The 26,790-nt window shown below is 48.4% G+C and overlaps 5 protein-coding genes across 5 annotated transcripts; 1 reads left to right on the top strand and 4 right to left on the bottom strand.

Annotated features, from left to right (window-relative positions):
• Window positions 1–112: 112 nt before the first annotated feature.
• Window positions 113–9,184, bottom strand: LOC117141020 (laminin subunit gamma-1). Its single transcript, XM_033304294.1, has 10 exons — window positions 9,085–9,184; window positions 6,615–7,003; window positions 6,169–6,302; window positions 5,980–6,107; window positions 5,297–5,911; window positions 4,440–4,851; window positions 1,788–4,373; window positions 1,393–1,729; window positions 1,035–1,335; window positions 113–973 (listed from the first exon to the last, which is right to left on the bottom strand). Exons 2-10 carry the CDS (start codon window positions 6,807–6,809, stop codon window positions 762–764), a joined length of 4,920 nt encoding a protein of 1,639 aa, XP_033160185.1. The 5' UTR covers window positions 6,810–7,003; window positions 9,085–9,184; the 3' UTR covers window positions 113–761.
• Window positions 9,185–10,068: 884 nt separating this feature from the next.
• LOC117140700 lies at window positions 10,069–26,288 on the bottom strand. The gene is made up of 19 exons (XM_033303763.1): window positions 25,995–26,288; window positions 20,118–20,254; window positions 20,005–20,045; window positions 19,429–19,719; window positions 19,073–19,200; window positions 18,678–18,782; window positions 18,175–18,363; window positions 17,966–18,096; window positions 17,620–17,730; window positions 16,929–17,023; window positions 16,769–16,865; window positions 16,615–16,707; window positions 16,297–16,452; window positions 14,261–16,232; window positions 12,767–12,871; window positions 12,513–12,694; window positions 12,281–12,457; window positions 11,904–12,226; window positions 10,069–11,833 (listed from the first exon to the last, which is right to left on the bottom strand). The coding sequence occupies exons 1-19, from the start codon at window positions 26,223–26,225 to the stop codon at window positions 10,263–10,265; spliced, it is 6,135 nt and encodes a 2,044-aa protein (XP_033159654.1). The 5' UTR covers window positions 26,226–26,288; the 3' UTR covers window positions 10,069–10,262.
• Window positions 21,520–22,594, bottom strand: LOC117140697 (MORN repeat-containing protein 5). Its single transcript, XM_033303761.1, has one exon. The coding sequence runs from the start codon at window positions 22,491–22,493 to the stop codon at window positions 21,627–21,629; it is 867 nt and encodes a 288-aa protein (XP_033159652.1). The 5' UTR covers window positions 22,494–22,594; the 3' UTR covers window positions 21,520–21,626.
• Window positions 22,780–23,601, top strand: LOC117140699 (serine protease 1). Its single transcript, XM_033303762.1, has one exon. It carries the CDS (start codon window positions 22,794–22,796, stop codon window positions 23,550–23,552), a length of 759 nt encoding a protein of 252 aa, XP_033159653.1. The 5' UTR covers window positions 22,780–22,793; the 3' UTR covers window positions 23,553–23,601.
• Window positions 23,777–25,123, bottom strand: LOC117140696. The gene has a single exon (XM_033303760.1). It carries the CDS (start codon window positions 25,020–25,022, stop codon window positions 23,883–23,885), a length of 1,140 nt encoding a protein of 379 aa, XP_033159651.1. The 5' UTR covers window positions 25,023–25,123; the 3' UTR covers window positions 23,777–23,882.
• Window positions 26,289–26,790: the final 502 nt, after the last annotated feature.

Here is a 26,790-nt window from a genome sequence, read left to right as displayed (position 1 = left end):
AATATTTTCAAAAGTTCTGTTTTGAATAAAATGGATAATGGAGAATCGAATCTTAGTGAAAGCAATTAGTGCAAAATAATGTATTTTATGCTAACTTCGTCTTCAAAAAGTATTTTCGCCGGGCATCCTTATATTTCCCAGTTCCAGGTTAATGGTGGATTTTTACAAACTTACAACAACGTTGGAAAAGTTATATTTTGAAAGGAAACTCTTTAAGCGACTTATACACAAAGATACATGGTAATTGTATTGGCACATTAAACGTAGATGACAAATATGTTAATATATAAGTGTTTAGAATAGACTTCAGGTGGAGCTACGGCAGAGATATAGATATGCGATTGGATTGTCGGATTGTGGGAGTACAAGGTCTTGTGTGTTTCGTTTAGTGTCTCATTTTTTTTTAACATATAATACAGTCCGTGGCTGGCTTGAAACTGGTGAAGCACAGTTGGCAGTTGATTCTCGATGTAGTCATCATCCATCCCCTTGTATCCGTTGTATCATTATAGTATATGGCATACAGTAGGCGAACGATGATGCGTTAAAGCTTAACGTTGCTCAGTTGGTCTCCTTTGTGGATCCTTGGATCCTTGGGCTGGGTCACTAAACAGAATATTTCGGCTAAGGCACTAAAATTACATAATTTCATTCAACGTCTACGTTCTATCATAAATCTGATTTGTTCGTCTCGTCTCTGATCTTCGTTCTTAGTTAAAATTGAAGTAGTTGTTATGGGAAGTGGGATTGTTCGTAGAGCTCTAGGGTTCCAGGCGATTGCGACTGAAGCAGCTATCGGGCAGAGCCTTGGAAATAAGTCCAATATTCTGGACTTCATCCTTGAGTTCCCTCAGCTCGGCATCGTACTTGTCGATCAGATTCTTCTGAATGGTGCGCTGTTCCCGGTACTTTTCGATGCGTCCCGTCAGGTTGACGCGATTGATCTCACCCTCCACAGTGGCCAAACGATTCTCTGCGGGATTAATAAGATTACTCATAAGTAAATTCAGATTAGAGAGGTTTTTGTTTCTTACCCAATTTATCCAAATCGCCCGTGTTGATGTCCTTCAGGTTCTCCAGCTCATCCTTGATGGCCGTCAGGTCGGCATTGGCCTTCTCGATCTGCTTCTGGGCCTCCTGGGTATCGGCCTTGGCCTGACCCACCTTTCGCTTGGCGTCGTCCACCAGATTGTCGTCCTTGGTCGAGCTCTCCTCCAGCTTGAAGATGTCCATTTCGGTGAGTTTCACGCGGTGATTCAGTTGGTCGGCCTCTTCGCGCAGATTGCGGGCAGCCACCTTGGTCTCATTGGCCTTGCGGCGAATCAGCTCAGCATCCTGTCAAGAAATTGCACGAATTTAGTAAGGATAATAGGGTGTGCCTGAATGAATTACCTTGGAAGCCTGTTCGGCATACTTCAGCTGCGCCTCCTGGGCATTCTTCTTGGCCTCGTTAGCATTCTTATTGGCTCCATCGAGAGCCTCCTCCGCCTGGCTGATCAGGCTCTCCGCATTCTGGATCTCCTTCTCGATGTTGGGCACCGTCTGCAGGGCTTTCTCCGCACTCTCCGAAGTGCGCTGGACATCCGACTGGAAGCCGGCCAACTTCTCGTAGGTATTGTTGGCCTCCTTTAGGGTATTGTCACCCTGTTCCACTGCCTTGGTAGCCTTGTCGAGGGCAGCCTTGGCACGCTCTAGCAGCTCGATGTCCTCCAGTTGCTGCTGTTCAGCTCTGAAATTATAGAACAAGTTAGCGAAGAATTAATAAGGATTAGGCTTGGTGCACCCACCTCTTTAGCAGCGCCTCCGTCAGTTCCTGTTCCGTTTCGAAATCCGCAAAGAGCTCGCCGTTGCTGTTAGACAATTCAGTAATCTGCTTGAGTAGCTCATCCGCTCGTTCATTGGCGGCCACTGCATCCTTCTTCAGCTGACTGATATCAATTTCTGGTTGCGTCTGACGATTCACATCATTGAGCAGGGTCAATGCTGTATCGTAGACCTCGTTGGCTTTGCGAAGAGCCTCCTTGGAGGTCTGCACTACGGTGCCCAGGGATTGCTTCACATGACTCAGCTCCAGACCAACCTCCGAACGCAGCTCGGTGCCGATCTTTAGCTGCAAGTCGACGGCACTCTTGGCTAGCTGATGGGCCTTCTCCACCGCATCCTTGGCATCCTTGGCATTCTTCAAATCGAACTGGGCCTCCGACTCCAGTTTGTCGGCCAGGGCACGAGCCTCCCGCGAGATGTCCGATATCTGTTCCGATTGCTGTCCAAATTCCACAGACTTCTCCTTGGCCCGCGCCAAAGCCTGGGCACCTTCGTCATTCAGGAGGTCGAGGGCCTGCTGCAGTTCCTTCTTGGCGTTCTCGGTGATCTGGTCCAGAATGGTATAGTTCTGGCGCGCCCTGTCGATCTCCGCATTGGCATCAGCCTGGAACTTATCCGCGCTCACCAGATGCTCCCTTACGCTGTCCAGGTGCTTGTGAAGATCATCGATGACCTCTGCGTATGTCTGACCACCATCACCGGAATTATCGCGGGCATCCTGGGCCAAGACAGCCACCTTCTCTTGCACCGCCTTCAACTTGGCCTCGAACTCATCGTCATTGGTCACCGGCGTGCGAGCAATCTCGTCCAGCGTTTGACTGAGATTGAACAACTTGGCACGATGCAAATCGGCGGCATCTTGCACGAGGTTATAGCAATCGGGGCAATCGATGCAACCCCGATGCCTGTCGTACTTGTTCTCCTTGCAGCGATCGCAACGACGACCTTCCACGTTATCATTGCAAGGACACTGGCCATTCTGATCGCACTGGAATCCCTTGGAACCGCTCTCGTCGCATTCGCATGGCTTGCAGCCCTCGCTGGAGAATCCGTAGAAATAGTTCTCGCACTGATCGCACCGCTGACCCATTACACCTGGTCGGCAGTGACACTGGCCAGAGTAGCGATCACAGGTAGAGTTGTAGCTGCCCACCGGATCGCACAGGCAGTTCTCGCAGCCATTGCCCGATCGGATGTTGAAGTAGCCCGGCTGGCACTCTCCGCAATCCCTTCCAATCACATTCGGCTTGCACTGGCACTGACCAGTGACTTGGTCACATCGCGTGATACTCTGTTCATCCTGCTCGGTTCCAGCCTCGTAGCAACTGCAGCGGTCACATCGTCCATGCGGCAAGGCCAGAGGATCACCAAAGTGTCCAGACAAACACTGATCACAGTGCTCTCCGGCTGTATTGTGAATGCACTTTAAGCACTCGCCAGTAGTCCGGTTGCAATTGCCCACGGCATTGGGATCCACGTTGCCATTGCAGTCGCAGCTCTTGCAGGTCTGCACCTCACCCAGGAGACCCGTGGGATCTCCGAAGAAGCCATCGCTACACTGCTCACAACGGGAACCGAAGTAACCTTTAGGGCACTCCGTACAGATGACCGTATCTTCGTTGATCTGCAGGCAGGCACCATCATTGGGACAGGGGCAACGCTTACAGTCGTTGGGAGTTCCGCCTAGGGCGTTTCCGTAGAATCCCTTGGCACACTGATCGCAGTTATCGCCGTGGGTGTTGTGCTGGCATATGCACCTGCCTGTCTCCGAGTCACAGATGTCCGCATGACCATGGCAATCGCAGGGGATGCAGGGCATGAAGGGACCGCCACGCGCTGGACTGTGGCGGTAGCCTGGAGCACAGGACTCACAGAACTGACCCAGGTAACCCTCCGGACAGGTACACTGCTCGATCCAGGTGGCCGGGTGGCCGGCGGCTCCACGATGTGCCGTCTGCAGCTCGACATCGTCCAGAATGGCCTCACCCTGCACCGAGTACGTGGCCCTGATCTTAATGGCCGTCAGATTGGACAGAATCGAAAGGAATCCTCGAGCCGACTGGCTTGGTTGCCACTGGTAGTCGTGATGTTCGTGCAGCCGGAAGGTGTACTCCTTGACACCCTGGTCGGGTATTCCATTGCCCTGGGCGAAGATGGGCAGCGAGATACGGCTTCCAGCACCCTCCAAGATCACGTCACTGACTCCGGTATTGGCCACCTGACCAACTAGCTGGAGCTTGAATTTCAGATCCCTGTTGTAGGAGGCACGCTGATCGCCGAGGAAGCGATCCGGTGCCTGGAAGTACACATGCTCATTGCCCTGGGCGGTGGTTCCAATGCTCCGGCTGTACTGGTTGTACTTGATGTCCACCTCGCGTTGGTTCAAATCGGCAGCCGTCCAGCGTTCCTTGAATTTGTTGAAATTCGAGGTGACCGAAACAATGGAGTATCCTGGGGCAGTCATGCACTCGGAGGTGTGGCCATAGCAGAAGCAGGGCGTGCAACCAAATCGATTGGTCTTGTCCAGATTGAAGAAGCCCGGTTTGCATCTATGAAAGAAATTAAAAGTTTAGTCGAGATAGTAAGCTGGGATTCTCTATGGCTGATGAACTCACTCATTGCAGCGTCTGCCCTCCACATTCTCCTTGCAGAAGCAGATTCCAGTCTCGGTATCGCAGGCGGGTGTATTCTGATGGGATCCCCCAGTGTCGCAGCCGCACTGCTGGCATCCATGGGGTCCGAATTGGTAGTAGTTGTTGTCGCAGCGATCGCACTTGTCGCCGGTCACACCCGGCTTGCACTGGCACTTGCCGTGGCTGTTGCACTGCAGCGATCTGGAGCCCACGGGATCGCAGGCGCAGTTGACACAGTAGCCATCGTCGCGCATATAGAAGTTCTCCTTGCAGCGTTCGCAGTTGGGTCCATCGCGATTCTCTCGGCAATCCAGGCAGTGACCTCCATGACCCGTCCGGTTGAACAGATTCGCGTCGAAGAAGCACTTGTCCGCCAGTCCATTGCAGTTGCAAGCTAAGAATTACAATATAATTTAGTGTATTTCCTTTATCTCGTCTATAACTATTTATACAGTTGATCAGGTACCAATTTGGCACTTCTGGCCCTATAAGATTGGTCTCCAAACTGTAATCATGCGACCAGCCTTGGACAAAAGGCAGCACCAAAAAGATGACCGCTAGCAAGCTAGGCAGAAACATGACTGATGGATGGACTGTCTTCGCTTCTCTTAAACAAAACTGCCTCTAACGGCAAAGTGGTCTGTCCTTATAAAGAAGGTCTAGACTGGATGCAGTGTCCAGCTAATTGAAAACCAGAAAGACCCTCTCCCCCACCTCGCTGAAAGTGCAGTTGGGTAAAACTAGTTTGACAAATGTAGTTCCTTGTTATGAAAGAGTATTTTTGCTAGGTCAGCAATCGAATTTTAGGAATGCGTAGTAATTAGGTTGATTGCACTCACCTTTGCACTCGTTGACCTCCGTTGAGGTGGATCTCTTCCACTTGAGGTCGTTGTAGAGCGGCAGACAGCGATCGCAATCGGGTCCATCGGTGTTGTGCCGGCACTCGCATACCAGAGTCCTCTCGCCATGCATTCCCGTGCTCGGGACACACTTGCTGGCATGTCCATTGCACTTGCAACGCGCACCCACGGCAATGTCACTGATGGCATAGAAGTACGACTTGAGCACCTGGGAATCACCGAAGAGTTCGTCACCGAAGGTGTTCAGTCGGTCCAGCGTGATACGGATATCCGTGGCCGTGACCCACTCCTGCAGCTCTCCGCTGCGCTCGAAATTGATGCCACTGGGACGACCCTCCAGCGTGGAGAAGGCAATCTCACCGTCCCTCAACGGCGAGATATCGCTGTACTCGCTGGTACACAGAGCATGGGCCTCGCCCTCACCCTTGCGAATGGCTCGCGAATCTGGCAGGGAGTAGGTGTCGCGACAGGTGGCACTGTAGAACTGGTACGGAATCCAGGGTCCACTCTCCGAGGTCCTCTTGTAAATCGTAAAGGATTCGGGTCGTGGTGAGCGGAAGAGAATGCGCACGTAGGTGATGTCATAGGATTTTCCTGGGTTTCAGAAAATGTACACATATTACAAAAATATTGTTTTTAAATTCATCATCTATTATGCTTACCAAGGTGCAAAGTCAGATTCACATAGTTCGGGTGCTGAATGCCCTCGAACATGGTCTCCGATTGCCACCAGGTTGGACTTTGCGGATCATGCAAATCCGTCAAGAAGGATGGATTATGATCATTGTACCTATACAGAAATATTTTCCATTAATGATTGATATAGGCCTTTTGTAGGTTTTTTTACTTACTTGCAAAATTCGCAGTTTTTGTGATTTTGGTTCATGGTTTGTATGCAAAAGTGGTTGTCGTTCTGCTCACCACAGGTATTAGTTGACTCAATTTGCAGTTGGTAGGCAGCATTGATAAATTCTGGCAGACATTTCTAAGGAGTAAAAAAGTAATAATAATAATAAAATATATAATTACTCACACAGTTGAAAGTTTACTAAATAAAGTCATACTATTCATTAAAATTATTCTGTTTTGACTACTGTAATTGATAGATTCCCAGAACTTCCCCCGATTTCTTTCCTTCCTACGAAACTGTCGCTTAATTACTCAATTAGTTGGCATCTCTCACTCGAATTGACCCAACCCAAAAGCTGAGTGCCCGACTACTAATTCTCAATTCTTCTCAATTGGTTTGTGGACAAACAATGAGGGTAAACAGTGGCTCCGAGTGCCAGTCCCTTACCTGCGGTCTGCCGTATGGATCGTAGCACTCCAGGGCCGGCATGAAGGTGGTTCCGCGCAGTTCGTGACCTCCGGCGGAGTTGATGGGCGGACGCTGGGCGCCCAGGATGGCGGTGGAACAGCTGGCGAACAGGACTCCGATCAGCAGGAGACGAGCCGTGGAGGAGCCACTGTGGCTCCACCGGCTGCGCTTCATGGTGGGTTCGGTTTTGGGTGGCTCGTTGGGCTACAGGTGGGCTTGGGTGTCACTGGGACGAGTGGAGAAGTTCTAAAGTCTGTGTGGCTATCTGGACTGGTGGGTTGTTCCTTTGAGGTTGTACTTTGGTGTCTCGCTCGTCAATTCATTACGAAATCCTATTCCTGTTGGAGGTGCCTGAGCGACTTCATATGCTGGAAAATGCACGAGATTATGATCAGTTTAGATATACCAAATCGCAGAACATGTGTGCCACATATTGTTCCATGTTCCGGGGCCGATTTTTAATTAGTTCGCCGAGTAAATCGCTTGAAAAATAAACTTTAGTGGCCAGGCCGGCAATGAGTTCATTTGCTTTTCGGGTAAACAAAACGAGAACTGCAAATGAAAATTTTAAACAACAAGCTGAGACATAAATAAACGCTCGAGCATGAGCTCCAGTCGAGTGAAGTATATGTGCTTGTACTGCCCACCATGTGTATCTTTGCTATTCGGGAACTTGAAGTAATTCTATGCGATGATTTCATCTACTCCTCAACTCATTCTCATTCTCAATTTTGAGCTGCAACCGCCACAATTAATAATGAGGTTTTTAGTTCTTAGTATGTACATATGAGCACTGCACTAGTTGCAAGGTTGGATTAATTGAGATTCTGCAGATCCAAGCTCTAAGATTCTGTGTGTGTCTTTTCTATGAATTCAGTTAAGTAGAGGCACTAATTAGCAAATATTTGCCCAGTATTTGCGGCAAGATGATATCACATCCTCTGAAAACGAATGCAATATGAGAGCAGACTCAAAGATTCCCTTGGATACAGGAAAATACCAGTTCTCGTGGGTGAGATGCGGAATTCAAGACATCATCCAGCTGAAGGGACTTATAGAAATTGTTCATTCTGGTATTTCATTCAGTGATACCGATATCGTGGGTCCCAGTCCGAATATGAATATAATTTCCTAGAAACGCCGGCTCGTTCTATTCCAAAAGCATTGTCTGCTCGAAATCACAAACAGAATCAGAATTTCGATTCGTTTTATTTTTAAACACCGAAACACGAACAGTACACAGCCAAGATTTTTTTTGAGTTTTATTAATTGTTTGCACATCATAAGTCGTATGTTTATCAATGGCACCCATTTATTTCCCGCTTTTGTTGAATGGTCTGTCTTATCAGCCGTTGGGCTCTTTACGGTTCGAAAACTATACGAAATCTGTTGTCAGGGCGGCCGACTTTCAGATGAACCCTTTGCGCAGAGTTCAGTTCAGTCCATCCAATCACATAACACTGATACTGGAACTATACACCCCACACACACACACACACACACACACCACATACTATATATGGTCGGAACGAACATCCGCTCCATTCAGATTTCAGATCCCATGCTGCACATAACGGGAGTATTGTATATAGACTGGGTCTTGAGCCGAGACGAGATACGCGCCTATGAACACGAACACGAGTTCCTTTGGCGATAAGAATTTGGGGCTACGAACTAGCTGATATCAAACTCTATATAAAGACTATAGCCCAAGTCGTGGTTTTCTTATGGCTGAACTGCGTTTTTGTTTGCACCTTTTGGCCTGTATCTTTATTGCTTGGTTTGTTTTTATCCACTGGTTCATCGGCACAACACACGCACACTCACATTCACACACACACACGCACAAAGCAGCAGGTAGAGGGAAATCGGAGGAAAGCACTCAAAAACCGCTCAGATACTTTTACGAACTCCGTTTCGTATCTCACGGATGCACAGAGGGCGCAGCAACTGCGTTATTTTCGTTTATTTATCGGCTATATTTATATGGTAGATACATTTTCCGCTGCGACCGTTCGTCGAGTAACACATGGCACTATTCGGCGATTTTCCAAAATATATTTCTCTACTATTAATATTCCATATTCCATTTTAATATTAACTGCAGTTTTCCAAACTTGAGTGCACACTTCGCTGCCAGTTGCATTTCTGCTGACTGGCGTTTTGAACTGGGATTGTGTTGCCTCGTTTTACGTGTAATTGTATCGGCACCTCGAAGGCAAGAACCTCACGGGGAAACACTCCGTCACATGCGAGATACTTTTTATGTTTCATTTTTTTTTTATCTAGGTGGGGGCTTTTCTTTGCCTTTTCTTAACTGACTGGCAGCAACAACAAGTCGAAACAACGAAAAAACAAATATTGGGTGACCGAGAAGACTTGAGACACGAGTGGATGTGGATGTGGATTCGGTTCCACCAGATGCAGTAGCTCCACCAGCACCACTTACTTCGTCGCTCAGAAGACGCAGGCAACCGTTAACGAGGACGTCCAATGCTCAACTGACTCTCGAGGAATGAATGCGAAGCCCAACGATCTTCGCTCGTTGAGTGAAACTCTGTACTCAGCGCTCAGTATCTGTATCTGTATGTTGTGATTGTGTATTGTATCTGAAACTGTGAGAGGGCAGTCGGATCTGGTTGGAGTACTTGCGGCCGGGAGTTGGACTATTCAAAGCTCTCCAGTTGCGATGATCTTCCTTATGGAAGTGGTTCGCTTTAATTGCCTGACTCGTACGAATTCCATTAATTGCTCATTTCGGCGCGCAAATATTTAAACAGCAGTCTGCTCGAAAGATTCTTCTCTACATAATTGCCTCGATTTTCGGCTGGCAGTGGAGGCTGTGAGAGCTGGACTCTCTGCTCTACTTTCCGCTTACTTTGTAGTTATTGGAGTTAGCAGGTTATCGCTGGCACAGCTGATAAGGAGGTTAATGTACCACAAACGTCGCCGCACTTTCGGTTTCATTGAAGAAGCATTCAAATTTAAGTTTATGATCATTTTTAAACAATTTAACCAACTATTATGTGTTTGGGATAAGCAATTATAATTCAGCTGGTACTAAAATTTTTGTTTTGTAATTTACACATGTTATTTTCACTTTCGAATGATAAAAAATGTCACATTAACGTCAGTATATATCTGTAATTATGGTATGAAATTTGTAATTATTTTTTTAATTATAATTTTTTTGGAGAAAGATTTAAATTTTCCTGTTAAAATTCCTTGAATTTAAAATTCGATCTGAGTGGCGCCCCAAAAGTGTGGCCACTCTTAGAACTGCTGTTATACTGCTTGCAACCACTGCTTGCGGTGGTGTTTTCCAGTACTGAACTTGGCGCGCAATTTAATTTCTAGTGAAAGGAATATAAATTCGAGCCCAAACAATTAATATTAAAAGTGAATAAAATACTCATTTTAATTTAGTGCAATTTAGAGTGGTTTATTGTTATTTATTACGGAAATAAGCTAATGAATGAAACATCATTATTTCGTAAGGATCGAAAGGTTTCCTTTTATATTCTGAAGAACAAGATTCAAGCTAAATAGTAAGGGAAGTAGGAAGAATGCTAATATGCTTATTCAAGAAGACAATCTGGTGTTCAAGGCACTTCTTCGCTAGGTACATCATTTCTCCTGCTCGTTCTCAATGTCAATCTTTATAATGTTGACCGTGGGCTCCGGGGAAGCACTTCTCTGCTCGGGAAGTCCATTTTGTGGAGCAGCTGCGTCCACAATGCACTCATCGCTGCCGGTGGTGCTTATAGTAATTGTGGGTATATTATCCGACCAAATGGAGCTCTGTGAATCCTGCCTCATAGTGCGACGGCGATGGGAATCGCTGCGTTTGGGAAATGTAATAGGACCGGCTGTGTCCAGTTCCTCCAGGTCATCCATGGTGGCCGTTGGAGCAGTGGCGGATGCGGGCACTGCTGGAGGCTTGGGTGGCTTGGTAGGCGGACGAGAGGATGTGCTGCTGCCAAAGTGCAGTGGTGCACTGGGCGTGGGAGATTCCGGTTCCGGAGTAGGTGGCATTTCCAAGGCCGTCGAACTGGACACGCTGGACAATACTGAAGGTGGTGGTGGCGGTGTGTACGCCAAGTAGGTGGGCGTTGTGGGACCCGGCGACTCATCCGAGCCCGGCTGCTCCACATCGTCCTTTTTGAGATTGACGGCCTCACGAACCAGGGCCAACAGGTTGCCGATCTTTTTGCGACCCTGCCGGGAAAGCACGGACAATTGCCGCTGATGGTGACCCTGACCCTGGCTGGGAGTGGGTGAGGGCAGACTCCTATCCTGCTCCTCAGTACCGGAAGGCTCGTTGTTCAGGTACTCTGCGGCTGGAGTTGCCGGCACATCCGAACTCCTTTCCACACTCCGCTCGTCGAACTTGAACACCTCGGGCTCCGGCTTGGCGGCAGCCACATTATTTGACTTGAATTTGTGCTTACGGAACTTGAACTTGCCCAAACTTCCACCGCCACTGCCACTCTCCTTGGTTGTCGGCAAGGGTTTATCTTCCACCTCCTGCGGCGGGGGTTTTTTTTCATCAACTATGTGGAATTTGCTTTTGGCCAGCGTGGGAGTTTCGGGTGTGGATTCCTCGGGCGCCTGTTCCACGGGCTCTGCTGGCGAGATGGGTGTTTGTGGTGCTTCGGGGGTAGTGGGTGGTTCCTCTCCCTCCGCCTGCTCCTTGTGTCGTCTCAGCAAACTGGCGCGGCGCTCGCTGACAATCCTTGAATTTGTATCCGGATCATGTTCATTGTCCTTGGGCGATTCATAGGGCGGCGGCTGCTGCTGCTGCTGTGGCGGCTGTCTGTGCCTGGTGTCCTTTTTATCCTTCATGCTGCCCCTATCCTTGCGCTCATGTTTCTCCACTTTGAAGCGGCTCTTTGGATGGGTCTCCTTTATGGGAAAATTGCCAGTTCCAGAGGAGCTTGTTCCGGCCACAATGGAGCCCGCCCGTGCCCGCTCCTGCTTGGCAATCTGCACGATGTCCACCAGCGATGGTTTGCGGGTACGCCGGATTTGCTGCAATCGCGACAGGCCGAACCGCTTGTCCTTGGCCTCCTCGTCGTGGGGCAGGGAATCCTGGTGCTCGGTGTCCGTGTCATCGTCGTCGCGCCGCACAAACGAATCCTCATCCGACGTGGCGGATCCCTTGCGCAACGCCTTCTTCATGATGCGTGAGATTAGTTCTAAATGCAGGGAATGAGGTAGCAAACTAAATGAGTTGTGAACTTAAATCTCTCACTTGACATGGCTTACCTTTCCGGGCTTGATTTTTGTACTCCTCCGTATCGAAATCGGGTGGTTGGGTGGGTGTTACCGGAGAGCTGGCCTCGAGGACTTTGCGCCAGCGATTTGTCAGCGTGGTGGCCGTTGGTTCCGCTTGCTTGACCTCCGGCACCTTGAAGATCTTCTTGCGCTCCTCCTCGCGTTCCTTCTGGAGTTGGGTGCGCAAATCCTGGTTGGCTTCTCGGAGAGCGCCAGTTAGCGAAACCAGGTAGTATATAATGAGGATAAGAAGCAGAAGCAATGGAATCACAGTGCTCGAGGAGGTTAGATAGTCCAGGGGTTCGTGGAGTTGTCTGGAAAGTTTTAAATCAAGATAAAAATCCGTTTCATTCGGTTCAAAAACTTACTTTGGCAGAGCATTCCTCGTGGTGTTCGTTATGAACTCAGCTATCCTGTTGTACTCCGAGAAGGGTCCACAATGCCAGGAAGGGCGAAGCCACACAATTGCATAGCCCACGGGCAGGACACAAAGGAACAGCATGGTCAACAGCAGCGATAGGTAAAAGTTGTTCGACTTGGAGGCCCTGATTACGGATTACGGATTAGAACAAGTTCCCATTACCAGATGAGACCACTTACTTGAACACCACCTCGTGCGGTACATTGCAGGTGAGCACTATCCACGAACGGAAGTACATCATGATCATCAATTTGACCAGGTTGATGAGCACCAGGCCCGGCGAGAAGAAAATGCCCATCCACACTTGGCCCTGGTTATTAATCAACGTCAGGATGTTCTCGGCTATCTTGAAGTCACCGTACTGCGGAACGACAACAAAGCCTCACATTAGTCACCACGGACACCCGAAAACCGGATGACGTCGTCTGCTCACCTGGGGAAAGGTCTTCTCCATGTCCCAACACCAGTTTTGATTGACATACCGGACGAAGAGGGCGCGCAGAAAGTCGATGCACAGCGGCGCCACAATGGACATCAGCTTTTTGGATTGAATTGGTTTCGTGGTGGAAAGAGATAAGGTTGGGTAGTGGGCTTTAATAAGCGCATTGTAATGAACTCGGTAACCGGATGATGGCGCTTAAAAGTTGCCACACGTAATCCGGATCGTTGCATCTCCGTTGTTGTGCCGCCTTCAATCCTAGTTTACGGCTGAATTTACCTTCTCGATTCTGTGGTCGAAATTCATGCACGGACACGTGCCCCAAACCCGAATGAGATGGAGATGTAGATGCGAAGGTGGATGTGCACTCTGGTTGGGCATCCCAGTCCCATCCCAAACCCAAGCCCGCACATGACCAAACTCAATTTCCCATCGCCCCAGCATTTTGTTATGCGTAAAGCATAAATGCGTTTAAGCCCGGCCCGTAACTTGCCTAATTTATGTGCTTAAATCGTTTAATAGAGATTATGTACGCCATGTTTGGGGGGGTCGCATAATCAAATCGGGCACGGGACCCATGTCTACTATTTTTTTGTGTGTTTTTGGGACTTCCGAACGGCGGCCCACACACTCAGTTTACAAGAATGTCGGACAAATGTTAAGTACGAAATAAAAGGGCAAGTAATCCCATGGATTGAGATGTCTACTACCAATAGGGTTATTGACTTCGTTGGGATATCTACACCGTATGCTTATCTCAAAAGTGCCTGGCTGACCTTGAAAACTTTAGCAATTCCATGAATTTGTTTACGATTAGACTAAAAGTTCACGGCCCAATGGGATGCCAATCGACACTCGACGTGGCAAATGGCCAAATAAAAGTTGCCATTCGACGGGCCAAAAGTTCACAATCATGCTTATGGCTTATGTAAATTTTTTGACTGGAAATCGAAGAGCAAGTCCCCAGTTACCAAGTTTCTGTTCCGCTTCCTGTTCCGGCCACCAGCTGAGTTTCGCATCAATAGGGAAAAGGACTCCCGAGAGCGATTATTATGATAAAATGCCTTTCGCATTGCTGCTATTTTGCCTTTTTCTTTCCCAAATCGTTTGGCCTTTTAAGTCAAGTGGATTTTGGTTTTGCTAGACGAGCGCAAAAATTTGATTTTCAAAATTCCCTTGGCCCCCTCAAAACGAAGGATACAAAAAATAAAAAAAAAATAGGAAGACAAAGAGTACTCAAGTGCAAAGGCGGAAGACAAATTTTGCGTTAAATTTTCCGGATAATTTAGCTAAACGGGCTTTCACGCCCACAAAGCTTCGAGCGCAACTCCCATTTGAGTTCAATCATATTTAAGTCTAAATAGATTCTGATACAGGAGCACTGGCTTCCGAGCTGGCAGGCCAGGGAAATTGATAGCAGCAGCTCATGGTGATAAATTTCATTTTGAACTGCTGAGTGAAAAGGGGAAGCCCCGCAACCGCACTCACCCCATCGAAAACGATGACTTTGGAGAGCTCCTGGCCCAAGGAAGTCTCCCAGCACATGGTCGTCAGATTGGTTTGTATTTGCTTAATCGCCAGCTGCACTTCCTTCAGACGCTTCTGCTTCCGCTCCAGCGGAGTGAGCTTCACGGTGGTTAGCTGCTTGGAGTCGCTGCTCTGGGTGGTGCTATCCGGACTTTCGGTGGTGCTGCCAAAGAAGTCATCACCCTTGGGGCAAATGGTAATCACACACTCCTCCAGGAATTCGCTGTCTCCATCGTAGTAGATGGTACTCCCCATTTCCGATATGTCCACATAGCCCACATAGTAGGGTCTATTCTCCGATCCCTCCGTGGTGGTGTATTCATATTCTTCGGTGGTGCTACTACTGCTATCGAAGGCGTTGGTGGTGCTCTCCGGACTCGATGACTCTGTGGAACTCTCCGTTGTGGAGGATTCCTCATCGGTGGTGCTCGTAAGTTCAGTAGTCGTTGTTCGATATCTCCACCTGGGTCTTCTTGTGGTTGTCGTGGTCGTGCTGGTGGTGGACGTACTTGTGGTTGTGGTAATCCTGCTCCTAAGTCGTCTGAGTCTTTCCCACTCCTCCTTGGTTAGAATTCCACTGTGAACTCTTCTTGTTGTGGTGGTTCTCGGTGTGGTTTGCCTGTAGGATGCCCAATTAAATGGCCACCGACTGGGTGTGGCATTCACCGATTCAGTGGTTTCTCGTGGCTGTCCAGATGAGACAGCGGATTCATTGCGATGTCGCCTGCTGTACTTGCTGGTAAAGAATGGTGATTCGGCCAATGCCCTTTTCCTGCGTCCTTTCGTCTCATTTTCATCGAGCTGCTCCAACACTTTGGCCAGTGGATCGTCTGCCTGATCCGTGCTTTCCTGTTCGTCGAAATCTTCAATTTCCGACGGTTCTGAGGAGTAATCCGTTATTTCGGAATAGCTATTATAATCCGGAGCGTCTGATGTGGAATCGCTGCCATAGTCGTAGGAGCCTTCATCGTCTCCGGTGGTGTAGATGAAGTTATCCTCTCCCTGGGGTTTCTCCGTGGTTGTAGTTAGTTTGGTGGTGCTGCTCAGTGGTAAATTAGTGGTATTTGAAGTGGCTGGTATTGTGCTCAAAGTTGCAGAATTCGTTGTTGAGTTGGGTATTTCAGTATTAATAGGTTTTTCCGGGGGTTTTGTAGTATCTGGTAATGTACTATTTATTTCGGGAGTGGTGATCTTCAGTGTGGTTGTGGTTGGTGCTTCTGTGGTTGTGGTGGCTCTTTCAGTCATTGTGGTTGCCTCAGTGGTTGTTGTCGAGGGCGGTAAAGTGGTCCAAGGTGATGTCGTTGTAGTTGTCGGCGACGTTGCCTCTGTGGTAGTCCAAATACTTGAAGTCGTCGGCGTTGTGGTGGCTAATGTGGAGGGCAATGTAGTAGGCAATGTTGTAGGTAATGTAGTGGGTAATGTGGTGGGCAATGTGGTGGGCATTGTGGTGGGCAATGTGGTGGGCAATGTGGTGGGCAATGTGGTGGGCAATGTGGATGGCAAAGTTGGTGGCACCATGGCTGGTGTTGTCAGGTTGAGAACCATTAGAGTTGTGGCCAAGTGCTTGCCACTGATGATGTTGCGCCGCAGCTTTGAGCATTTTACAGTCATGTTATAGCACTTGAGACGCTGCACGGTTGTGGAGATTAAGGCGGCAGCCGCTGTGGTCGAAAAGAGGCCACCAGCATCCTCACCCCAAGTTGCCGTTGAGGTGGAGTCATCGAACAGCCCATCCGAAGTACTTTCACCATACAGCGAAGTCGTGGGGGTCATGGCCCTCAGAGCCTCAATCGAACTAAGTAGATTCTTTAGCTCCATGGTGTTCGTTTCGTTCTCCAATTTCAGCATCTGCAGCGGTTTCTCCTTGCTGTTGATCTTGTAGATGAAGGAGAACATCAGCGAGTACAAGTTCAACATGTTCAGGATCATAATGCTGCAAAGTGAGGGCACTTCAGTTAAATCCAATTATTTATCATTAGCACTGGTTTTTTCATTACCGAGCCAATTGCAAACGCAGCTGCTGCCTGGGATGCCAGTTCTCGAACAGACCCAGTGCCTCGAATATCATGGGCAGGAAGAAGGAGAGCAGGGTCATGGTCACGTTCACCGCATTGCGACTCAGCCAGTTGTCATGTTTGGCCAAATCCTCCGAGCTGTAAATAAAAAGTATTACAGAAGAAACCAATTTTGAAATAATTCATATAAATTTGTAATTTCTCATTAAAAAAGGTAGCGAAGAACTTAAATATTTATCAACGAATTTAAATCAGTATTTTTCGGTGCATACTCCATCTCCATTTCTCCAATCCACTTACTGATTAACCAGCAGCACCACCGTAGCGCCCGACAAGCCCAGCAGCCCCATCACCAGGATATTGACCAGTATCCTCTGGAGTATGACCCGCCAGCTGAAAGGACATGGCGTATCGATTATGGTAAGTAAATAGCTTCAGTTTGGCAGCGACTTACTTGCGATTATCCTTCTTTTTCTCCGCCTCCTCCAGCAGTGCCTCCTTGAAGCCCACGACCACGGATGCGATGCGATTGTGCGCCGTTTCCGCGTGTCCTGTGGGAGATGCAAAACTTGTGATGATGGCAGCTCGTTGCGGAACCGACGCCGCCCACTTACCAATCATAAAGTCCCAGCCGGTGAAGAGCTTCCACGAGAAGACGCACTCGTCGTCCTTCGAGGAAAGTTTCGAGTTGCGCGAGTTTTCCGCCATTCTGTCGATGGATCGAAAGTGGAAATTCAGCCATAATTTGTTCTGAAATCCCCGCAATTCCCATTTTGAATCCCGGATAGCATTGCGATTGAATTAATCCACGCACGTTGAGCACGTGACCCGCAAAAGCTATATGGAAAGGTCAGTGCCGGCTGCTCACTGTTGACATTGCTGCTTTGTTCAATTACGAAATCAACATAATGCCGACAAAGCCATTAAAGCGTGTCAGACGCCCAATGCTCAAAATGGCGTTTTGCCGTTTCCGTTTCCTGTCCCGCCCCTCACTGCCCGCCCCCATCGAGGCACGTGCTCGGTTGTGTGCGTGCGTAAATCATAATGGCCAATGCTTTCTCCTTTTATTATTTTGAGGCGTCGAAACTTTTTCAGGCCCCCAGACACGCCTCGTGGCCAAGATTTGTATTATTTAATCAGAGCTTCAGTTTTGTTTAATTAATTAACGAGCAGTCTGACATTTAGTTTGCGTTTTGCGGCTTCGATGACCAAGTATTTAATGAAGTGCCTACCCAACGCGCTGGGAACCATATCCATACCCATGACCCCTTGACCCCTATTTCCTTGTGCTCCCACCATACTCACTTCCTCAACGTGGCCACAAAGCTGTAGATGTAGACCAGAACGGCGGTAAGGAAATAGGCTAAGGGAAGCTTATATCCGGACGTGCTAATGCCGGATGTGCTTGAATAGTATCTGGGGGATAGGAAAACAAGAGAAGGGATGATATGGGGATATTGCCAGCAATTAATAGAGCTTTCTTTCTCCAAATTAAGAAGTACAAATAAATATTTATTTAAGCACATAATCTTCTTCTAGAGTTATGTTCTGTTAAAAAAACAAATACTATTTATGTGTCTGTATTAAAGGAATTATTATTGATTTATTTTTAAGCTCAGCCCATGTCCAACAAAAAAGGAGTCTGGCTTACCCATAAAACATAGGTGAATATTTCAGGTATCCCTCGAACTCCCAGAACGTGAAAAGATTGCCGGCCACCCGAGCCTCCGGGTCGGACATCCTTTTCCTGGGATCCGTTTCGCCGTGCTTTGTGGCAAAGTACTGGATCAAAGCCAAACGGAAACATAATTGTGTGTAAAGTGTGTGGCAAACGAATTGGCTACTTCTGAGGACACTCACCTCGGGCCCAATGACGAAGGCGACCAGCGGAATGGCAATCATGATATTGACCCACATAAGCCATCGCAGGAATGTAAAGTAGGAGGCTACGCCGGAGCCGAAGTGCGATTCGATTTCCTTGATGCGCAGCTCCCAGGGAATGAGGACGGTAAGGAAGCTGGCAGTCTCCCGTTTCCAGTGTCGCCATCGCTGCAGAAAATGTCGGATGCAAGAAAGGATTTATTTCTAGAAAGGAATGGCCGTCGGCAACTTCGCATTTTAATTGGTCTCCCAGCGCAGCGAGAATGCTATGGGGCCCACATAGCTCGGTGAACTATGCGAACAGCGGGGATTTATTGAATGTCCGTCCCGACCGGAAAGTGGCCCATAAATTGTGTAAACATAAATATTTTTTTGCATGGCTTGGGGTGCTTTCGCCTTGGGCCCGTTGCATTTCGCATTCTGCAGGCGTTTCCGGCGAGGTGGAAGTCAAAAAAAAAGAAGGGGGTTACAAAATCACTTACTGCCGCCATTAAAATTTTAAACCTCGCCCACAAGTCTCGGGTGCTGCGTGACATGGCGAAGCGCTCCTGGAGCGCGCCCTCGTGGCGTGCCACATATGTTTTGGCCTGTCAACACATCCAAGGAGCCGCAGGATCCGCAAAGTCCAAACATCATTAAAAATTCCAGGGTGTAGCGAGCGATGGGAGATAAAGAGTGTTTGTTTGTGTGTGAATGAAATCGAAAAGTTTGGCTCAGCATTTGATGAGTGTTCGGGAAGGTTTGCAAGGAAGGAAGGAAGGATAGGCGGTCGTAACATTTTCAACGACCTGACAAGCGGCGTGAAAACGAACGCGCCCAGTTTTTGGGCAAAGCCCCCATCCAATTCCACTCCCATCGGAAAACCATGGATACCCACCTGCCGCACCAACTTGAGCTTCTTGCGGATGGGCCATGGCTGTAGCTTCACCGACTGTATGACCTCCTTGTGCAGGCGGATGTTCTCAAAGATTTGCTCTTGCGTGGACTCCTGATTGGTGCCCTCCTCTGCAAAGTAAAACGAAAGTCAAAGCGAGGCAAACAGATTACACATACGCCCCGTATGCCACGCCATCAAAACGGTCCGCACGTAGCATGAAAAATTACAGAAAACAGGCCCCCAGACGTTGATTAGCTTGCCACTTGAGGACGACCGAGAAGGAGCGGGGAGCAGTCCGCTCGTTAACTAAACGAAATCTGCTCTGGACACTTATGGGCCACGGACCGCAGACTTGCCTGAACTTGTCGTATAGACACTGGAGCGTCGCCGCTCCACACTGTCCAGGACGTGATCCATGGGACTGGATGCACGTCGCGAACTCCGGCTGCCGCGTTTGCCCCGATAGCCGCGCACACTGGCACGTCTCTGCATTATTGCCGATACGGAAATTGTGTAGCTCTCCTCATCGTCAATGTCGCCACCGCCGCCATCCTCGTCGAATCCGATTCCAGGCGGACGCTGGTGGGCAAAATGGGGCTCCTGGTGGCAGCTCTCGGCGTCGCTGCTCTGGTTTTGCAATGGGAAATCTGGAGTGGCAGTGGTGGTTGGTCATTAGGTGGTTACTTTATATTAAACGCAGACAGAAAAGATTACTCTGCATTTAACTGCTAACCAAAATGTTCAAATGCTTTTATTTAGATAACAAAATTTAATGCAAAATATTTGAAAAATTTGCGGCAAATAAAGTCAATATTGCTAAAAAATCAAATCAATATATTTTTGCTTAATACTTAAACAAGCGGATATAACAAACTATTGTTTGGTTTGCTAGCTATTTGTTATGTGTATTTAATTTGATAGATGTTACGCACCGTTCAGTTCGTAGGATCTGTGGTCCTCCTGTGACGCAGCTCTTTAAAGGAATTTAATAGAAACGCAGATACCGAGATAGAGATGGTGTGAGGTATCGCTTTAAAGGACTCACCTCCTGCCTCGCTGTCCTTTGTAGAATTCCCTCTTGGCATCGGCGCTGCTCTGCATTTGCCAGCCACCTCTATCCAAGTCGCATGGCGGTGCCCAGGTCACAGAGAGTTGATGAGGCGATGTGACTCCCGAGTTGTTCTACGAATGGATGGGCAGGAGCTTAACTCAACTAATTTTCAAGTGCTGTACCGGGACAGCTAATTACTCAAATCACACTGGTACTCTTTGCGTGCGGAGTGACCTTCGCTGTTAAGTGCTTATTTATTAATTCCACTGCTGTGCAATTTATGTGTTACATCTCTTCTGGTGCCCTCAAAGAAAATCCCTTTAATGGACAAGCTAGCACTTTTTGCTACCGATTTAGCCAGTTATAAGCCGAAGCGCTTTGGAGCAGCCTTGTGCGCAGACTGAACGGCTTAGCTGGCTGGCAGGGCTAGCCAGGCACAAAATGACCATCATCCAAAGGGAGGGCGACCACGAAGACCTCACACAGACAGGTGAAACTTAAATTTTTCTAATAATGAATGAATATGAATGAAGAACGAACCACCAACACCACACCGCCCCGCCCCGCCCGATGGGCAACTTATCAAAGCCAAAACGTGCCCAAAACCCACACAAGCGCACACACTCTAAAGGAATTTACATGGACATGCGCCAGGACATTGGCTGGACTAGGTGGCTGGAGGGGATCGGGAGTCCGGGTCCGAGTGGCTGACTTCCTCGCCCTGTTGGAACGAAGACGAATGAGTGTAAAAATCGCCAACGGCATGTGATAACAACGCCGTATCCGGGCGTAACCAGCCAGGACTTCGAATGTCCATTTAGATGGCGCTTGTGTGTATGTGATATTGAGTCACCTTGTATTCTTGGCCCGGCCATGTAAATGAAAATCAAACATGCAAGGGTTGATAAAGAAAATCGCGAAATTCTAGGTTTTTCCCGGGCTTTATCCACTTGCCTGTTTTTCCCCATTTTCCTGTGTTAGCTTGTGTGCTTTTCTGGGGGAGCGCCCACTATTGAAATATATGTTTTGGCGCTCTCCACTGTGTTCTCTGTGTTTTGCCTTTCACTTTCTCTGATTTCACTTTCGTTCCTTTTAATTAAATGGATTTCTCGGCCGGCTTTAATTAACATCAAATTTATCTTTACGCCCCCGTGCACGTGTAGCATAATGTTCGGCGATTATGGGTTCATTACCCGCTGTGCCGGTGGCCTAGGCCTAAATTTTTACAATTTTCCAGGTTTAAGGTAACATTTGAGCTGAAGGTTCAATGCCGCCGTGGACCCGATGACCTAGTAAAAAAAAAAAGAAATGGAAAGCACACGCCTTTAGGCCTAAGTGGATTTCCATGTTCGCCTGCAGTTTTCGCGATTTGGCCATAAATCTAGAGCTCCTAACATGGAGGCGTTGGTCACAGAATGTGGGTCAACCAACGATTTACAATATATTAATTTAAGTCTACATCGAAAAGTAGAAGCAAAAGTAACAAAAAATTCAAAGGATCAATCAGTTGATGCGACACACGCTGCTCTCGCTCTTCGCTCTTGTCCATTTGCCATGGAACTCCTCATGACGCAACCGCATGGCCTGAACCTCCGACGACGTGGAATCCGTGGTGCTGGCCAGATGTAGACGCTCCGAAGCGAAGCTATCCAAGCTGGTGGAGTGCTTACAAGGGTGGATGTTAGTCATAAACTGCTTTTGGCTGCAGCCTGCATTCTCCTGATTGTTCCGGATGATCTCACGGGCAAAACGGGCCAATACCTTCTGTTTGTGATGACGCTTGCTGAGTGGTCCATGGGCACAGTTCTCCCGGATCCAGCGACGAGCCTCCCGACATCCTAGATATATACTCTGGTTGCTAAACGTCTTTGTGTCCAACATAAAGCCACGATTGCCCAGCAGTCCGAAGCCCAGATCGAAAATGTTGCGACCCAGGTTGAGAGGATTTGGTCCGTCCTTGGACTGGAATTTATTAGGACCGACGGCATCTATAGGCCCCTTGGTCTCCTGGTAGAATCGACGATCCTCCGGTGTGCAATAAGTCCAGGGTTTGAAACTCATCGTGTAATGATCTTTCATCACAAAGTCCACGGGCAGACTATCATTGAAGTTGACTTGATCGATCGAGACCAGTCTGCCATTGTGATGGGTTACTTGATAGGTAACGCCCAAGGAATCAGGAATTTGTATTGTGCCTTTTCCGTGAAAACGATTGTTGAGAAACTCTCCCGTGTAGTGTGTCCCATCCGGATAGATGTAGACTCCCATCTCCTGCATGCCCAACTCATCACTGGGACCAATGTATCTGGATCCAGTCAACAGAATATCCACCTGTGTAATGCTCGAAGATTTCGTTGTCTTCTGCTCCATGATTTTTAGAAATCTTATTTACACTGTATACCAAAATTAACAATTTTAAATGTAAATGTTCGTTGAAATGTGTGTTCAAATAATTTACTATTTTATTTGAGATAACAAGTTTTGCCGAGCTAATATGATGCCACTAATGGCAATTTACCTAAATAATTACCAGAACCTTCATTGAGTAACGCTCCTCAAGATAATCAAAGAAATTTCACTAATGTGCTACTGAACATTTACTAATTACCCAGTGAACATCTATATAAACCAGTCAGTTGAGCTAGGCAGTAACAACCTTCTTTTGGAATCATGAAGCTATTGGTAGTTTTCTTGGGTCTAACTCTCGTCGCAGCAGGAAGTGCTAAGGGGGATTCCGAGGATCCTGATCACATTATAACCAATGGAAGCCCCGCGTATGAAGGTCAGGCTCCCTATGTGGTGGGCATGGCCTTTGGACAGAGCAACATCTGGTGCAGTGGCACTATTATAGGCGACACCTGGATCCTCACATCCGCTCAGTGTCTGACGGGCAGTTCCGGAGTGACCATCTACTTTGGAGCCACCCGGCTGAGTCAGGCCCAGTTCACGGTGACAGTGGGAACTAGTGAGTACGTAACGGGTAATCAACATCTCGCCCTGGTTCGAGTTCCTCGAGTCGGATTCAGCAACCGGGTCAACCGGGTAGCCCTTCCATCACTGAGAAATCGATCCCAGCGCTACGAGAATTGGTGGGCAAATGTCTGTGGATGGGGAGTGACCACCTTCAGCAGTGGACTCACCGATGCGCTGCAGTGCGTCGACCTTCAGATAATGTCCAACAACGAGTGTGTCGCCTTCTACGGATCCCCCACCGTCTCCGACCAGATCCTGTGCACCCGTACACCCAGCGGCAGATCCACTTGCTTTGGCGATGCCGGCAGCCCCCTGATCACCAAACAGGATTCCACCGTGGTGGGCATTTCCGCTTTCGTGGCCTCCAACGGGTGCACCTTGGGATTGCCCGCTGGATTTGCTAGGATCACCAGCGCACTGGATTGGATCCATCAAAGGACTGGAATCGCCTACTAATGGGTCAAATAGTAGCAACATTTAATAAAAAATGTCCTATACCTGCATAGATATTTTATTGCTGATAAGGTCTTTTGTACTCAAAAAATTGGCTGATATACAGCAAATTCCGGTGGGTTGTACTTTATACTAATGCAAAATATAGTCAAAATGAATATGATCCTGATTGACCATTAAGCTACAAACAAATACTACGAGTATTATAAGAAACTTTAAAAACGTTGAATTTTATTTTACAGCTTACAAAGTAATTGCATTCATTTTATCTCTGCGCTCTTAAGCTTAAAATTTAAATTGAAAAAAACATATTAAAAACATTGATCCGCGGATCTACAACTCGAATATGGACCGGGTCATGTCCATGTAGCTGTTGCGGCGTATAAGATTAGATTGCACCACATTTATGTTGTCCGCCGTCCGTTTCCGCATCATGTTGTTGGCCGAGCGGTATGATTCCTCAAAGTTTAGGACCAGTTCATCCTCGCCAAAGCTGTCCGTCTGGCAGCTGGATGGTCCACCCGACTGCGGATTGCGCACATCCGAGGTGCTCGACCATCGGCGTGGTCTCTTCACCGTCTCCATTTTGGCGCAAGGATGCACGCGCTGGAACTCCATTTGATCCTTCTGCCGTTTATCCAACATCGCGGCATAGGCACGCACACACATCTCCGTCTCCCAGGCGGGATCGTCGGCGGGCATGGGACGTCTGGGAATGTTCTCCAGCGGCTCATTTGGCTGTCCACGCTTCTTGGTCAACTTGTGGAAGTATCGCTCACGATCCACTTGTCCATTGGGTGCATATATGGCCGTGCTTCGCAACTGGGCTCGTTCCGTTGCCAAATTGTTGGCTATAATGCGGCGACAAAAGTCGGAAGGTGGCTCAATTATACGCGATGTTCTAGCCTTCCTGCAATTCCTCTTGATCCAATCCTTGTCTTGCGGGCAGCTCACGTACATGAATTGGTGTAGCGGACTTGGTCGGTCCGTCAACCAGCAGGTCTTACTGTTGAACAGACCCTCCTCCACATCATAGCAGTGCTCGGGAATATTCCTGGGCTGCATTTTGGATGTTAGAAAGGCGGTGGGACCCACCGGCTGTTGGCCATAGCGACGCTCGGCATGATAACGCCGATCCTTGGGCGTCAGGTAATCCCATTCATCGCACTGCAAGACCATGCCATTAAAACTGCCCTCCACATGCAGGCCGTCGGAAAACCACATGTCCTCCACTGTCACCAGGCGACCGTGCTCGAACTCACCCTTAACCGTAAAGCGGTACGGCTGGGCCAGTCGCAAATGACCATAGCCGTGGAACTGACCCTGATGGAACCTGCCCCGATACTCGCTCCCATCCGGATAGCGGTAGCTCCCAAATCCGTCCATCACATTCACCAATCTATCCCAGGCGCCCTCATAGCTGCTGCGCGTGATGAAGTGCCTCTGCTGGGCCTCCGCGTTCAGCTGCGACATTTCCTACACTTTTTTGTTTCTCTGTGTTTGGGGTGTGGGGACGAATTTTGTGTGTGTAGTCGAAGCAACCAAACAAACTCGAACGTGCCAACTGACAAACTTCTGACCCACTTGGAATGGCCTGGCTTGTTGAGATTACGCATCAGCTTTATGACTAAATAAATGTTTGCCCCACTCGACCCCCGATCCCCCATCACATCCTCCTCCACTGACCAAGCCCCGAGTCCAGGGTGTGCCCATCCGCATCCACTCGGTTTTGGCCAATGTCGCATGTCTGGCCTAATGAACACTGGGATACCCTTGTGTGGCAATGGGAAGTTTGCTGTGCTATTTGCTGCTACCTGCTGCCTAAGTAGCCAAGTGATTTAACTTGTTTATTAACTCCCATAAAGTAGAGACCTCCGGTGATCTGAGATTTTGCATGCATATGAGGAGTGAGTTTGCCAAATTATACTAATGAGCTTTAAAGTTAGACCAGGAAAACCACACATGAAATGCGTTCAGTTCATTAGCAATGAGACGATAAGAGTCGAGGCTAGGTTAAGCAAAAGAAAGCCAGTACTTAAATTGTGCAAATGAACAGCATTTTTAATATTAATTAATTAATTGAAAATTCAATTTTAGCAGGCTCAAAACCAATGCTTTTTTCTAACCTTTTTTTTTTTAGTAAAAATACCAAGCGTATTCCACTTCTGCATTGACCTAAGAATAGCTCCACCTGTCCACCGATGGTTGTAAAACAAAATGATTTTAACAGCCAACCGGGTCGAGCTGCATTGCTTAACCTGACCAGAAGCGAAAGCCAGTTAAGTGCGATTGGTGTTTATGGCTATTGGCTGTGGCGGCGGCACTTTCTGTGCCCACCTGACCTTCTCGTCCGCTCTTGGATATAGCCATTCCGTACAACATGTCGTTGTTGGCCAGGCCAAATCGTAAGCACTCCCGAATGGGCCGTAAATCATGCTCACTTACCTCACTGTTGGCGCCAGTGGCCACGTTGCTGGTGTTCCCATTGCTGCTGCTGCTGCCCACGCAGCGGAAATCGACGGAACCACCTGATGAGCGTCGCGGTTTGCCGATGTCCAGTCGCAGGATACCCGGCTTGGGTCGTCGTGGCGCCGGGGCCGGTGGACTCCGCAAGGATTCCCCATTGCTTAGCCCAGAAGCCCCGGCTGCAGCTGCTGGTTCCTCGTCGTTCTGCATGGCCAAAGTGGAGCGCACACTCACGTTGCGAATCGCGATTATTCACCGCGCACACACGACCGCCGTGCAGCGCCAACGCGGACTGACTACATCCGTGTCCTGGCCAGGACTTTGAAGCAACAATTACGCGCGCAGCCACGGGCGCTGGAAATAAAATGTGAATTAAACGCGCCACCCACGCGATAAGTGACAATGAATGTGCCATGTGCCATGTGGCATGTGAGTGTGCGGTGTCCGTTTCCCTGACTCCTGCGAGTCCAGCGAGTCCTGCTAGTTTGGCCACAGGATGACGATGACGTTGGACAGGACACGCGGCACTTTCAACTGCTTCTCCTGGCTGTCACCGCCGACTGCTCGGTCTCACATGACACAAAGTGAACTTCCTGCTTTCAGGGTCACATCGCGGCCTACCCCTGTGTAATTATGTCTGCCGCTGCCCCAAAAAGTGTCAACAGCTCGGCCCCGAAAACACAAAATATCGCATGTCGCATTCGCCATGTGAGCGGGAAAAAAGGCCATTTTTCATTTTGACTTATACTTTCACTTTTCATTTTCATACATTTTT

This window comes from Drosophila mauritiana, chromosome 3L (assembly GCF_004382145.1).
Source record: "Drosophila mauritiana strain mau12 chromosome 3L, ASM438214v1, whole genome shotgun sequence".
NCBI lineage: Eukaryota > Metazoa > Arthropoda > Insecta > Diptera > Drosophilidae > Drosophila > Drosophila mauritiana.
The sequence above is the reverse complement of the archived record's forward strand: the minus strand, read 5'-3'. Positions and strand labels throughout refer to the sequence as shown.

Bases quoted from the DNA above. Each gene is read 5' to 3' on its own strand.
- LOC117141020 (XM_033304294.1), bottom strand. From the start codon at position 6,809: ATGAAGCGCAGCCGGTGGAGCCACAGTGGCTCCTCCACGGCTCGTCTC. The intron at 6,108-6,168 runs GTAAGTAAAAAA...ATTTCTGTATAG, and splicing joins AAAAACTGCGAATTTTGCAA to GTACAATGATCATAATCCAT. The intron at 974-1,034 runs GTAAGAAACAAA...TTAATCCCGCAG, and splicing joins GGGCGATTTGGATAAATTGG to AGAATCGTTTGGCCACTGTG.
- LOC117140697 (XM_033303761.1), bottom strand. From the start codon at position 22,493: ATGGAGCAGAAGACAACGAAATCTTCGAGCATTACACAGGTGGATATT.
- LOC117140699 (XM_033303762.1), top strand. From the start codon at position 22,794: ATGAAGCTATTGGTAGTTTTCTTGGGTCTAACTCTCGTCGCAGCAGGA.
- LOC117140696 (XM_033303760.1), bottom strand. From the start codon at position 25,022: ATGTCGCAGCTGAACGCGGAGGCCCAGCAGAGGCACTTCATCACGCGC.
- LOC117140700 (XM_033303763.1), bottom strand. From the start codon at position 26,225: ATGCAGAACGACGAGGAACCAGCAGCTGCAGCCGGGGCTTCTGGGCTA. The intron at 20,046-20,117 runs GTGAGTCCTTTA...ATTCCTTTAAAG, and splicing joins AAAGGACAGCGAGGCAGGAG to AGCTGCGTCACAGGAGGACC. The intron at 18,097-18,174 runs GTGAGTGTCCTC...GCTTTGATCCAG, and splicing joins CCTTCGTCATTGGGCCCGAG to TACTTTGCCACAAAGCACGG.